The sequence below is a fragment of the Bos grunniens genome, chromosome 26, assembly GCF_055505025.1.
Source record: "Bos grunniens cultivar Pamir isolate PY7600 chromosome 26, Bosgru_T2T1.0, whole genome shotgun sequence".
Classification (NCBI taxonomy): domain Eukaryota; kingdom Metazoa; phylum Chordata; class Mammalia; order Artiodactyla; family Bovidae; genus Bos; species Bos grunniens.
Genome location: NC_141190.1, coordinates 15,019,671 through 15,034,596, shown reverse-complemented (window position 1 = coordinate 15,034,596; position 14,926 = coordinate 15,019,671). Strand labels below are relative to the sequence as shown.

The following is a 14,926-nucleotide window of genomic DNA, read 5'->3' as shown; positions in this document are numbered from 1 at the left end:
TTGTTATTTTACTCTTTGTAGACGGGTCATTTGGAAATATTTTAGCTGCACAAACAAAATTAGACTGTTGAAAACAATGATTAGACGTTCAGTCCACTTTTGTTTTCAGCTTAATATCACAGTCTGTGCTGTGCCTGGCATAACGGCTCATGTTATTATACATCTCTCAGTATCCACAAGAAAAAAACAACGGACCGAAGGTGCCCGTGGAGTTGCGTGTGAACATCTGGCTGGGCTTAAGTGCTGTTGAGAAGAAGTTCAATAGCTTCGCAGAAGGAACATTCACCGTCTTTGCTGAAATGGTACTTGATTATCTTTTCCTTTTTGTGGGGGAGCACTGTTATGTTTTCAGTTCAGATGTCAAATCAACCACCAGCATAATCGCTAACTAAAATTCCATCCAACGGCCCTTCACTAAGGGGGCTGGGAATGATTGACTGGAGGTCTTTGTTGGGACACCCCAGTGTGATTCACACACAAGCACCCCAGGAGTGAAGAATGCTTGAGAGGTGCCAACCTCGAGAACCTGCTTGGGGTCTCTTTTCTGCCGTATAGCAAAGTGTCTGGAGTCTTTAAAACACAGAAGACTCATTCCTCAGAGGGGTTTGCCCAAGGGCAAAGAAAATGCTGCCTGAATACTTTAAAAACAGTAAGAGATAATTTGTAAATCCTTCACTGGGTTAAAAATCCACTTAGTTTATCCAAGGTCTCATTAGAGTTAAACCCTTGAAAACAATTTTCACAAACTGTTACATCTAAAAGTGGAGTTAGTTGTATTTCTTTTATTCAAAGTGCTTATTGATATAAATGTATTAGATATAGTCAGTGGATGTCTTCTGACAATTTTCAGATGAATTCCATTCTTTTACAGATGGGCCTTCATGCTCAAATAATTGAGGAGAAGACTATCTTCATTCTAGCTAAATTGTAATTGTGTTTCTACTATCTATACCTGACTGCTGGTTCAGGATTATAGCTCTGATCTTCTTGCTGGGCAAGAAAACCCATGGCCATCTTTTAGTTTTGCTTTTCTTTACCTGGCACATAGTAGGCTCCTGAAAATGAAAGTGAAAGTCGCACAATCATGTCCAGCTCTTTGCGACCCCATGGACTATGCAGTCCATGGAATTCTTCAGGCCAGGATACTGGAGTGGGTAGCCTTTCCCTTCTCCAGGGTATATTCCCAACCCAGAGATCGAACCGAGGTCTCCTTCATTGCAGGCAGATTCTTTACCAGCTGAGCCACAAGGGAAGCCCAACAATACTGGAGTGGGTAGCCTATCCCTTCTCCAGAGGATCTTCCCGACCCAGGAATCGAACCAGGTCCCTCATCAGGCCCCTACTCAAATGTCTTCCATCCTTCTTTAGCCAAAAAGTCCCCAGCTACTTATGTAAATCATGTTCTCAGTGAGCTCATCAGCAACAAATGGAGATGTCGGCTCGGACACAGAGACTCTCACCACTGGCAAATCTCAGCCCTCTTTATGGTTTGCATAGTGCAAAACCGACCAGACTGTAGATGTATAAATCCTGACTTAGAAAGGAATGCCCTATAAACCTGGATCTGCCATTGCCACAAAACCTGCTTCCAGAAAGGTCTTGGCCTACTCACCATACTCAAGAAGCAATGAGGGCTCAGAACTTTTTGACCACATAGAGGCTGGGTACTAAAGGACCTTCATGTTTCAGATGGGTCCTTTGTGCTGCCTAGAAATATATACCATTAATTCTAATATTGTTTCTGTGGGGAAATGTGCCCCATGTTTTAGGCAGCCGACTTATAAACAAACTTTAGAAGACTACATGTTCATAAATTGAGGATTTTTGTAGGTATCTAAAAGATTAGGTTCAGAGAACTATTTGGAGCCATTCAAAATAATGGTGGAAACAACTAGCATGATATATCAATGTTTATGAAGCACTCTTACAATCATTTGTACACCTGAACTTCAGAATAATCCTATGAGAAAGGGAGTGTTATCCTCAGTTTACAGATGAGAACACTGAGTCTTAGAAAGATGAATGATTTACCCAAGGTTGCAAAATCAGTAATAGTCCGATTTAGGTCCATACCTTCCCAATATAAAGCTTTTTCACTTCTCATTGTTTAGCCTAAGTCCTAGATGGACCTAAAAATTTATGTTGGCTTTATTTCTTGCTCCCTGATTATGTTTCTCCAATTTCTTTTTAATAGTATGAAAATCAAGCTCTCATGTTTGGAAAATGGGGCACTTCCGGATTAGTGGGTCGTCATAAATTTTCCGATGTCACAGGAAAAATAAAACTCAAGAGGGAATTCTTTTTGCCTCCAAAAGGCTGGGAATGGGAAGGAGACTGGATAGTTGATCCTGAAAGAAGGTAAGTTTTCTATTTTCTGAGAAAAAAGGATGGTAATGGGGTCTTTCCTGAGAAACTGATAAATGAATCTTCTCCATCATCATTCTTGATCAAATTTATATAACACTCGCTGAGCAGAAGTAAGTCCACAGAAATGCATAGAAGCTTGAATGATGTCATCAATGTCTCATAATAAAACAAAAAAATATTAAAAAGCACTTGGTACCAATATAGCTGAGAATGTATTACATGCAAATGTGTCAAGCAATGTGTCATTTTTAAAAAATCTGGATTGCAATCTTACAAGATAGGTAGTGTCAAAAATCATGAAGAGCTTGAGATTTTTTTATCTTCCTTGCAAGCTAGCAAGTCACCTGCCACAATTTTGTGGATGTTGGCAGGAGACTTTAGACTCCCAAAGCCAGAGACAAAGGACCCACTGCAAAGAGCAGTACCAGAGTATCAATATTTGCTCTCATTCTCCGAGCCCCAATTCCTAGAGGGCGACAAAAAAGGGCCAGGTGACACTTGAACATGAAGAGGATTGTGCAACAGGAATCCTGAGCTTAGGGCACCCAAATCATTTATAATGTGTAGTAAGCAGGCTGGCCCTTTGCTCTGGAGAGAAACACTGTGTCTTTTGACTTTGTTCCTCATATAAACATCCTTGAAAAGATAGTTTGTAACAAAAGTTATAGAGCCTATGTTTAGAAATGCAAGACACACAAAGAATGATCTCCCAACAAAAAGTTCCCAACAAAAAAACAGTGTTATCTCCACTTTAAAGATGAAACAGACATGGAGAGACCAAGTCACTTGTCCAAAGGCATACAGCCTATGGCTGAGTGGTATAGAAAGGGCTGGAAGCCAAGTCTAGCCTGGGTGCCAAAAGCAGTTCTAAACCAATATGCTGGAAGGTCTGCAGAAAACAGATGGCCCTCTTTAAATGGATGAGTTGGATGGTCTATGAGTTACATCTCAAAGGCTATTATTCAAAAGAAACAGTAGAGGGGGCAAGTATGTGTCCCCTGGAGTCTGGAGGAAACCAAAGGGTGGTTTCTGAGTGTTGCCAAAAGCTTTGGAGCCAGAACACCCTCTTTTTTCCACTTCAGGACAACGTACTTACTTTTGGAGGAAACAAGCTTGTGAAGTTGGAGTTGAAGACCTCAAGCTAGAGTTTGTTGTTTTTGTCCACATTTGCTTCCTATAAGCACACAGGATTAGGGAAGGAGGGGAAAGAAGTGTGCTGGGTCTGGTCTGTTAAGTATTTGCATACAATTACTTTTAACCTTTGACGGTCTTCCCTTGTGGCTCAGCTGGTAAAGAGTCTGCCTGGATTGTGGGAGACCTGGGTTTGAACCCTGGGTTGGGAAGATCTCTTGGAGAAGGGAAAGGCTACCCACTCCAGTATTCTGGCCTGGAGAATTCCATGAACTGTATATATAGTCCATGGTGTCGCAAAGAGTCAGACACGACTGAGGGACTTTCACTTTTAACCTAAGATGGCCTTTTTTGGGGTAGAATTGGGGTTGCTGGTGAGAAGAAAGGAAATGGGATTTGAATTAGAAGGAAGGAAGGAAGGTTAGTGAGGACTGGAAAAGGTCAGGGGAACTGGAAAAGCTGAAGGTCAGAGCCTGTCAGAGCTGGATGGGACCCCAGAAGCAGCAGTCAGAGAAGCGATGGAGAAGCCCAGCTTATACCAAGGGTGGGAACTTTTTGTTTTCTGATTTCCCTCCAGGACTTGATTCTAGGGGAGGATACAGCAGGGAAAAGATGTAGAGACAGTAAAAGGAAAAAAGAAACCCCAATTGAGCAGATACCTGGCAGAAAACTTAAGCCAAAGTTGGAACCTCTGTACTTTCCTCTGTGGGTTGTTCCAAATCCAGGAGGAAAGTTGGCATGACAGGGAGGCAATATAGATTTCTCAACTGGCCAAATAGACCATAGAGTCTAAAATGACCTGGTTTGGCTGCCATTCCTACCAAGGAACTATCCAGAAAATGTAAACCCCTCCCTTCAGTTTGTGTTACCTAGACCAAGCAAACCCCGAGAGAAGGGTTTCCACACTTGGCCCATGAGACCGTCTCCATTCCATTTTTAAAATAGGAGGAAAGAGGGAAGATGACTCTCTGTTCTTTTGAACTGTTAGCCAAGAGTCAGGCTGAGAAAAAGCTGAAGGGCCCTGACCTGACCCAGAAACAGAAGCCAGGTCCCTAGAAGGAGCTGCCCACAATGGCAGTTTTCCCAGTCCCACCCTAATTACTGAGCAGAAGCAACGCTGCTAATTTGAGACGTTCTCTGTAATTTAGGTCTCCTTGTTCCAGCCGCCCTTCTTCAAAGGAATGTCAAAAGCTATTAGTACTAAAAGGAGTTTGGAGTGGGGAACCCAATAGAGTAAGGGCAAGGAAGGAACAGGGGGCCACCCCAGGGGTGTAGATGTTTTCCGGCCATTGGAAATAGCTGGGGTGGTCAGCGACCACCTTTGGTAAAGGTTTCTCCTTTGGTAACATGAGCCTCTTCCCACACAGCTTGCTGACCGAGGCGGATGCGGGTCACACAGAGTTCACAGATGAAGTGTACCAGAACGAGAGTCGCTACCCCGGGGGCGAGTGGAAGCCGGCGGAGGACACCTACACGGATGCGGTGAGAGCGCCTCTCCTGTGTCAGCTCCGAGAAACCGTCACCAAGCACAAGGCGGGGCTCCCCGGCTCTTCTGCCCCATTTCACGTTCTGAACAGTCCTTCCTTTATAACTTAAGCCTCCAGAGCACATCCATAACTATTTCCTATAGAGAATACATGGAGCCTATTTTAACTAGGTACTGGGACACGGACACCTGGGTTCGATCCCTGGTTTGGGAAGATCCCCTGGAGAAGGGAAAGTCTACCCACTCCAGCATTCTAGCCTGGAAAATTCCATGGAGTCAGTGGCGTCCAAAGAGTTGATGACTGAGCGACTGTCACTTTCAAAGTCTGGGTTGTGCAGGGTTTTTTTTTTTTTTACTGTATTATGTAACTAGCTTTTAAAATCATAAATTGAATTCTCGTGTCTTTGGAATAGTCAAACAGCATAAAAGGAAATGAAAAGTAATTATTTTCCTTGATCCATACCCCCCACTTTGAGATAACCATTGAACCAAAGATAGCAGTTTTCTATTCCTATACAATAACTTCTTTTTTTACCCCCCTGAATAGAATGGTGTCAAAGGCACAGTTCCACAACTTGTATTTTTCACTTGTATTTTCATTATAATGTGTCTTGGACATCTTGAGTTTTTTTTTTTTTTCATCTTGAGTTTTTTAAAACATTTCTGCAGAGTGTTTGATTATATGCACCCCTCTATAATTTAACTGATCCTCTTTTTGACATTTAGGTTGTTTTGTGTTTTTTTTTTACAGTCTTTGTTTTTTATAAGTAATGTGACAATGAACATCCTTCTACATACATTCTTATTCACTTAGGAAAGTTTGCCTGTAGGAGAGGTCCCTAGCTTGGTCAAGGTTTCAGTGCATATAAAATTTTGACAAATATTGGCAAATCACTTTCAAAGAGGCTGTACAAATTTATATTTCCAGCAACAGAAGAGAGGACTTTTTTTTGTAGACACACACCATCCCACATCTGTGTCAGTACATGAACAGATGGTCTCCTGTTGATCAATATTCACACTCTTAAAGTGAAACTATTTTTCTGTTTATCTCCTTTATTTCTTTTACTATGTACTTCTTTTTCATACTTCTATCAGTTTTAATACAGAACTTGTCAATATTTTCACATAAACTTTGCTCAGTCTTACATGATTCGCATCTACAGCTTCCTGTAGCATTACCGCCTCTTTGAAAACACCTATTTTTCATGCTCTGTCCATCTCTGATGGGTTCTCTGCAATATAACCCCTCGTAAGAGTTGCATCATTTCATAATACTAAGTTGAACCATATGAAATTGCTGATCTTTGACCATTTTTAACTTACAAAAAACAGTTTCCCGTGGTTTAGCATAACATATCCCTTAATAGTAGAAACAGAAAGTATTCTTTTAACAACGAGTTACTGTTTGGCAATTGTGTACAGATTAGGAATTTTTCTGAAAAGATTGCCTATGAAGGTATCAAATTAGTATGTGAATCTATAGTTAAGTGTGAGGAATCCTATCTCACATTTGCCTCTTATTTAACACTGTGGCTTCTTTCTCTTTGTTGTTTTTGTTTGTTTGTTTTTTGTAAAGAACGGCGATAAAGCAGCATCACCAAGCGAGCTCACTTGCCCTCCAGGCTGGGAATGGGAGGATGATGCATGGGTCTATGACATTAATCGTGCAGTGGATGAGAGAGGTAACGTTTCAGACCTATTACCTGACCAGGGGCTCTCCAGCAATGCCTTGGTTAAAGTCAAGTTTCCTTTGGAGGGAAGAGTTTCCCGTCTTCTGGTCTAAGACAGGAGGCGGGTCAGGTGTTTGGAAGACAAGCAGGTGCTTGGACAAGGGCAGGGTGGTAGGCTCTCAAGATACAAGGTGACAGGCTCGCGGGTAGCTGGACTTCAAGATGCCAGGGATCCAGTGAGAATTTGGGAGGGGATTGGAGTTTCGAGTTTCTCTGTTCTAACCATGCCATACCCTCCCTGGGAACATCACACTAACTCAGGAGCCCCCTACCTCGGAAAGGAGAACTGCAGAATGCCTTAAAAGTCATCCTATTCAGCAGTAAGGCAGATTATTGACATAGCTTCTGGTAATGATGCTTATCCTTTCCTATGGCTAGAAATCTAACATTAAATGGAACTAAAACATTTAGAATTGTCCAAATAGAAACTTTGATTTTTAAATTTCTTCTGAAGAACTAGTATGCAGAAAGAACTACCATTAATAAGGAAGATTTCAAATAGATTATAAGTTTCTTGATCTGGATGCACACACCAGCCCTTCTAATACTAGTTAACATTGTTAGAGTGCAAACTGTGTGCTGATCATGGTCCTCGTGCTTTGCTTGCATTATTTTGATTAATTCTTTTGAAAAAGGTATATTTTACCTTTATGCTGGGGACATTTGGTCCCCAGCAGATTTACCAACTTGCAAGAAACTTTTTAAGTAAACAGTCCACATGAGGAGATGCTGGGATTTGAACCCAGTCTGTTACTACGCAGGCCATGCCCTCTATCACTGCTCCCAAATGCCTCTCATAGTTGGCTTTATTCTTGTGTGAGGGCATGCTCAGTCGTGTCTGACTCTTTGCCAACCCCATGGACTATAGCCCACCAGGCTCCTCTGTCCTTGGGACAGACTTGGGAGTCTCCAGGCAAGAATACTGGAGTGGGTTGCCATGCCCTCCTCCAGGGATCTTCCCAACCCAGGGGTCGAACCTGCGTCTCCTCTGTCTCTTTGCATTGGCAGGTGGGTTCTTTACTACTGAGCCACCTGGGAAGCCCCACTTTATTCTTACATATATTCAATTTCCATGAATGTTGGAAAGTATAAACATGGAGGTGAACCCCATGGCCACAAAGGAAGCTTCTTGAGGAAGAATCCAGGGGAACAGGGCTTTATTCTGTTTGGCTGATTGCACAAGAGTGAAAGCAGCAATGGCATTCAGTCAGGACAGTGGAGAATGTTGGGAGGCGGCAGAGAGTGACTGAGTATTTCCTGGAACTTTATTTAACTTTATTGCTGAACTTTATTTGGCAATCTGGCAAGTGCATCTCTTTTGGATAACCATTCACCAACTCTATTCCAGGCTGGGAATATGGAATTACCATTCCTCCTGATAATAAGCCCAAATCCTGGGTTGCAGCAGAAAAAATGTATCATACTCATAGACGCCGAAGGCTGGTCCGAAAACGCAAGAAAGATTTAACACAATCCACTTCGAGTACCGCAAGGGTAAGAGGAGCAGTGGGAGGGAGCAGGTGGCTCTTTCTTCTAGATCACTGAGAATCACAGTTAATCCAGCTGTTTCTACAGAAACCATTTACCTGAGACCCTGCTCAAGGGTTCTAAAAGTGTGCCCCGACCTCTGACCTACTGAATGAGGAACTCTGGGGGTAAGCCCAGCATTCTATGTTTCAACAACTAAGTCTTCCAGGTGATTCTGAAGCAGGCTAAATAATGAGAACCACTCAAGAGGCACTGATAGAAGCAGAAATTATTTTGGTAGCACATTGTAGTAGTGGAAGTAGCTCAAGACTTTGAACAAGACATCTAAGGATTCAAATCTGGGCTTCGTCTCCTTTCTCATCTGCAAAATGGGTATAATATCATGCATCTACTTAGAGTATTATAAGCTTAAATGGAATAATAATAAATTGAGTGGAACAGTAATCCTAATAACAATAGTAAATGGTATGTTTTGTGTTCCTTCTATGATGGTAAGTACTGAATATATGTCATCTCCAACCCACAAAATCTGCGTTTCATTCTCATTGTACAGACAGTCCTCACAGAGGTTAAATGGATTTGCTTCAGGCTACCCACGTAGCTCAGTTGGTAAAGAATCTGCCTGCAATGCAGGAGACCCGGGTTCGATTCCTAGGTCAGGAAAGATCCTGTGGAGAAGGAAATGACAACCCACTCCAGTATTCTTGCCTGGGAAATCCCATGGACAAAGGAGCCTGGCAGTCTATAGTCCATGGGTTCACAGGAGTCAGACACAACTTAGCAACTAAACCACCACCATATGTCTAGTAAGTGATAGAGTGAACTCAGGCTAAGCTCATTCTAAATAGGAATTCTTTCTATTCCACAAACTGCCCAGCTTACAGTAGATGTGATGAAGTGATTTTTAATTAGCCAGTGAGCTTCTCAGTTCTTCTATGCTTCCAAAGATGGAACCATTCTCATCCTCTTATCATATCTTTTCTGCTAGCTTAGGACCTTGTTCCTAATTAATAATGGAGTAGAATGAATGAGCTGATGAATGAATATTTGTTTTGCAATCAGCCCTATCCTGATGGGGTGAGAAGTTTCTAGAGGCACTTTGACTCCGTTCTTCCACATGAGAGTGCCAAGGAGAGGTGGAAAGGTCACTGAGCGACACGTCAGAAGGCCGGAAGCGTGGCCCAGTTCTACAAAGAGTATTGTCGAGAGACTTTGATCACGCTCCCCAACCTGCCTCACTCCTGGCTTCATGAACTATTTCGATGCCACTAGTGACTGCTAGAGGGTTAATTACAAGATCTTCCTTGACCTGGATTTTCTGTTTATTCAAAGTTGAAAAAAATAGCCCCTACATTAATAACCTACGTGAAGCTCTTATTTCAGAAATCATAAATATTATTCAGTATTATTTTACATCTACTAAATCTAGTCATACTTTTAAGATATTTATGTAAAGTTTCTACCACTGAAATGTCAGCTACAGGAGGGCAAGGACCCTGTCTCTTTCTTCACTGCTTCCTCAGCTCTTAACCCAGTGCTGCATGGTAGGCACTTATATTTGCTGAACGAATTGAAGAAAACATTGAAAACTGAGATAATTAAATAGAAATAGATTTTACGATAAAAGCTACCTTAGTCATTATAGTAGTTATTCTAGAAGTAGTATACCCTGATTTACTTATTAGCTATAGAAGTTTTTATCTTAAACACTTAAGCCCTGGGGAGGGTGGCATCATTTCTTCCCTCCATATGTAAAGTGGAGATAATAATGTTTTCCAAACTATATCACAATAGCAGTGTGCTTATGAGCTAGTGAAGTGAGAAAATAGAAAGCAATTTGCGAAAGAATCCATTTGGTTTACCCCTGACCTCATGCCCCAACCCATCCCTGCTACCAACTCTAAATAAGGGGCTCCTCCTGATGGTATAGCCATCACCTTGGCAAAATCTCATTTCACTTCAGTTGCTGCTGTTCTCTCTGCATCCCCAGAGTCCATCACCTCTGCAAGGGCAGAGAACCTGTCTGTTATTTTTTTAGTATTTTATTTATTTATCTGGCTGTGTCGATTCTTAGTTGAGTCATGCAGGATCTTTTGTTGTGGCACACAAGGGCACACAGGCTCAGTTGCTCTGTGGCATGTGGGATCCTAGTTCCCCAACCAGGGATTGAACCCACATCCTCTGCATTTCAAGGCAGGTTCTTAACCACTGGACCACCAGGGAAGTCCTGAGACTCTATTTTGTTCTCTGTTGTACCCTGGCTTCTAGCACGGTGCTTTGGCCCAGAGTAGACTTTTGGTACGTATTTGTTGATTGATCAGGTAAACTGCTTTATCAATATAAGGAACATTGTTATGGTGATGATTATTGTTAAATGTTTTACCTCTGTTTTAGGCCATGGCAGAATTTGAAGACCGGGAGGGCTGGGAATACGCTTCTCTAATTGGCTGGAAATTTCACTGGAAACAGCGTAGTTCAGATACGTTTCGCCGCAGACGCTGGAGGAGAAAAATGGCTCCTTCAGAAACACATGGTGCAGCTGCCATCTTTAAACTTGAAGGGGCCCTTGTAAGTAATAAATAGCCGAAATTCAAATTATATTCACAGAGGGAAGACACATGCGTGTTGGACATAAGGCCACCGACCCCACTACTGAAAGATTGCACCTAATTTGGTAGAAAGCCACACGTCGTAGGTGTTCAGTGATGTGGGATAAATAGACCATTGACACGTGGAAGGTTCTAAGAAGCCCGTTGAATATTGGCTCACCTAACTGTTTCTTCAAGTGTTCAAAAGCCTTTGCTGTGGGTGACATCTGTTAACATTCCAAGCTTAGATTCTTTGGATCATACTCTGGAAACTACAACTGTTCAGCAAGCCAAGAAAGTTAAATATACAGGTGTGAGGGGAAGGAAAACAGAAGATTGGCTCGCAAAGTCAGAGAACGATTCACATGCAAGCACAATAGAAAGGCAGGGAGGAAAAAAGCAGAATGGCAGAAGGAATGAATTAAGAAAATGGTGGTGGTTGATTTAAATCAGTGAGGTGGTCAGGGACCATTTTTGGAAATTTGTGTTTGGACACAACCTATTTTTATATTTCTACACACTAACCTTTCTCTGTTCTTCCTCCCTTCCTCCTAATACTCTTGTGTATCCTTTATGCTTTCCTCCCCCCACCTCCCAGAGCTTCCCTGGTGGCTCAGATGATAAAGAATCCACCTGTAATGTGGGAGACCTGGGTTCGATCCCTCCAGTATTCTGGCCTGGAAAAGTCCATGGACTGTACAGTCCATGGGGTCGTAAAGAATCAGACTGAGTGACTTTCACTTTTCTTTCCCCCACCCCTCCACCCTCAAGGGGTAGGGGTTTGGTAAGCCTAGACTTGAGATAGAAAGGCTGGCTCTAGCTTCCCACTCTGTCACTATGCTGAGCGTCATTCATTTTTAAAAATGGAATGATTGAATTAAGAAAAGCTCTTAAAACTGACCATTCCATTTGTTTCTAATTCTTACCTCTTCATTTTTAGGCATTACTGATTGGTTTTCCTGCCTCTTATTTTAGGGCGCAGACACTACCGACGATGGAGAGGAAAAGAGCGCAGAAAAGCAGAAGCACAGCGCCACCACTGTATTTGGAGCAAACACTCCCATTGTTTCCTGTAATTTTGACAGTAAGTTTTAAACGTGTATTTGTGAATTTCACTTCTGTGACTTTTATCTCAAGATAACTATGACTCACCAAATGTGATTTTTAAAAAATCCTTTTATGTAAATGTGACTTGCATTTTCATCATATCATGAATGTGACTTTTTAAAATGCAGTTTTAATAACTATATTTGGGGTAGAGTATGGTCAGATATTTAATCTTAACATAACCTGTCTGATATTTACTCATTCTATCAAGAGCCCTCCAAAGATTATTTTAATTACTGAAAAAGTTCAGAAAGTTAAGGTTGGTTTTAGTGATACCCTTCAGGAATTTTGGAATGAAGCAGACCTACTCTATAATAATAATAGCAAATACTTACATTAGTCTTAGTATGTGCCAGGTACTGTGCATATATTATCTCATTTAATTTTTATAACAACCCTAGAAGGGAGGTACCATTATCGTTCCCAATTTCACAGGAAGAAATCAAGTACAGAAAGATTAAATTATTTGACCAAGATTTTGTAGCTTGTAGGCACTAGAGATAAAATTTGAACTGAAGTATCCTGGTTCCTAGCATTTGCATAGTGAATCACAATACTCTGAAAGTGTTAGTCGCTCAGTTTGGTCTGACGCTTTGGAATCCCATGGACTGTAGCCGCCCAGGTTCCTCTGTCCATGGAATTCTCCAGGCAAGAATACTGGAGTGGGTAGCCCTTTCCTTCTCCAGGGAATCTTTCCGACTCACGGATTGAACCTGGGTCTCCTGTATTGCAAGCAGATTCTTTACTGTCTGAGCCACCAGAGAAGCCCAGAATTTGTGTAGTGAATCACAGTACTCTACCGCTTCTCAAATTATGTGTGTTTGCAGGGGCAGGATGGGGTAGCAGTGTGGTGGGGAGGGTCGTTTATGTATTAAAATAATAATGAGAAATATAAAGTCTTTGAAATACCAAAGAAAAACTTAACAGATAACTGTTTCTTAGATCTGGTGCTGAAATGGTATAGAAAGCCCTATTTCAGTAACTCCTAGAGACCCGGTGTCATTTTAAAGGTCGGCAATGACAAGCAGTACCCTAAATCCAGGAAGTTTATACCAGGAGTATGCTCTCCTGACTGATACACTTGCAATGAACTTCCTGTGGCATTTTTACAATGCTTCATTTTGCAGGAAATACTTGGAAGACACATCGTCACTGTTGTATACCTTCTGTATATACAATATAAATTGTGGGGAAATGGATTTGGGTAACCCATTTATCTGAAACATGTTATGTCCAATAGAAAAATAGGAGTTTACGGTGTTCCGTTTCTTGCAAGTAACCTGCATCCTGTTCTTTTTAGGAGTCTACGTTTACCACCTGCGCTGCTACATCTATCAAGCCAGAAACCTCATGGCTCTAGACAAGGATAGCTTTTCAGGTAAAAGAAGAAAAAACTCCGTCTCACATGTTATTACACAGCAGGCTAGCTTGATTCTACTTTTCCTCAAGTGGATGCTTTGAGTTATTTTGCACAACAACAGAAAGCTTTTCCTTATTGAGAGTAAGTAGTTTGATATGCATGAAGTCAAGGGCTCAGTCATTAGACAATGGCTGAGTCTGTCGAGCACAGTTGCTGAGTGACGAAGAAGATATGTGGTCTTTTAATACTAATAATCATTAAGGGATTAAGTGATGAAAATCACCAAGAAGAAAAGTAGTTTCTGCTCTCTTGTTTATACTTAAACTCTTTTTACCCCAGAACTCTTGGGTTGATTGGCAAGTCAGCACATTTATGGAAATATAAATATTTTTTGTAACTCTCTAAGTTGACAAAATGATTACCACCAGTTCACCCATTTCCCTACTTTGGAGTCCATCTTGACCTCCTCTGCTGCCTGCTCCTCAAATTTCCAGCACCAACAAACCATGAGACTTCATCACCCCTCACACTGACACCCTAGTTTTGCTGCCTTTGGACTGGTTCTCAGAGGAAGGTTCTGGGCGCCTGCTGCTTGGGAATTTGTGTGCTGTTGCTGATGTAACCAGTTCCTGGTCTCCCTGGGCTAGTGTTGTTGTTGTTGAGTTGCTCAGTCCTGTCCCACATTTTGTGACCTCATGGACAGCAGCACACCCGGCTTCCCTCTCCTTCACTATATGCCGGAGTTTGCTCAAACTCACGTGCATTGTGTTGATGATGCCACCCAACCATCTCATCCTGTGTCCCCCCTTCTCCTCCTGTCCTCAATTTTTCCCAGCATCAGGGTCTTTTCCCGTGAGTCGGCTCTTCACATCAGATGGCTTCACCTTCAACATCAGTCCTTCCAATGAATATTCAGGGTTAATTTCCTTTAGGATTGGCTGCTGTGATTTCCTTGCTGTCCAAGGGACTCTTAAGAGTCTTCTCCGGCACCACAGTTAGAAAGCATCAATTCTTTAGTGCTCAGCCTTCTTTTATGGTCCAGCTCTGATATCTGTACATGACTACTTGAAAAACCATAGTTTTGACTATAGGGACTTTTGTAGGCAAAGGGATGTCTCTGCTTTTTAATACTCTGTCTAGGTTTTTCATAGCTTTTCTTCCAAGGAACAAGCATCTTTTAATTTCCCTGAGCTATAGGAGGAGCATTCCACTTTAGGACCTGCAGGCCAGCAGAGCGTCCCTTATGGAACCAGCTCTAGGACCAGCTGCCTGACACTCTGGCATGCTCACATCAGTTGTGAGGTGTGTTCCGAGCACTAATATTAACCAACATTTGTGAATGGTTTCCTTCTCTGACAAATTAAGGCAGATTTAAGGTTATCTCTAATACCGCTCCAGAATGGTTTTTGAAGACATTTTTGAATATTCACCACCAGGGGGCACCCAATCATTGCAAGTCAAAGTTAATTTCTTGACTAAAGCACATGCCTTGCAGTTTGATACAGAAGATATACCATCAGGGTAAAAGCAAGGAATCCCATTCATGAGATGCTGCAATGCTAAAAGCCAGGCATCCTGTCAGCTTGTGCAAAAGCTTCAAGTTAGACAGCAGGGTATTTCTCACAGAGGTCAGCTCCCAAGCAGTTGTAAAAAGGTTTAGTGAAAT

The 14,926-nt window shown here is 41.9% G+C and overlaps 1 protein-coding gene across 6 annotated transcripts in view; it reads left to right on the top strand.

Annotated features, from left to right (window-relative positions):
• MYOF (myoferlin) overlaps positions 1 to 14,926 on the top strand; it is a 178,137-nt gene that overhangs the window by 119,362 nt on the left and 43,849 nt on the right. For all 6 annotated transcript variants that reach the window (XM_086378710.1, XM_086378713.1, XM_086378711.1 and 3 more), the window contains 8 exons: positions 171 to 302; positions 2,195 to 2,358; positions 4,866 to 4,980; positions 6,564 to 6,669; positions 8,066 to 8,211; positions 10,600 to 10,773; positions 11,769 to 11,877; positions 13,201 to 13,278. In XM_086378710.1, coding sequence (XP_086234836.1) covers positions 171 to 302; positions 2,195 to 2,358; positions 4,866 to 4,980; positions 6,564 to 6,669; positions 8,066 to 8,211; positions 10,600 to 10,773; positions 11,769 to 11,877; positions 13,201 to 13,278 — 1,024 coding nt within the window. The remainder of the gene's footprint in view (positions 1 to 170; positions 303 to 2,194; positions 2,359 to 4,865; positions 4,981 to 6,563; positions 6,670 to 8,065; positions 8,212 to 10,599; positions 10,774 to 11,768; positions 11,878 to 13,200; positions 13,279 to 14,926) is intronic.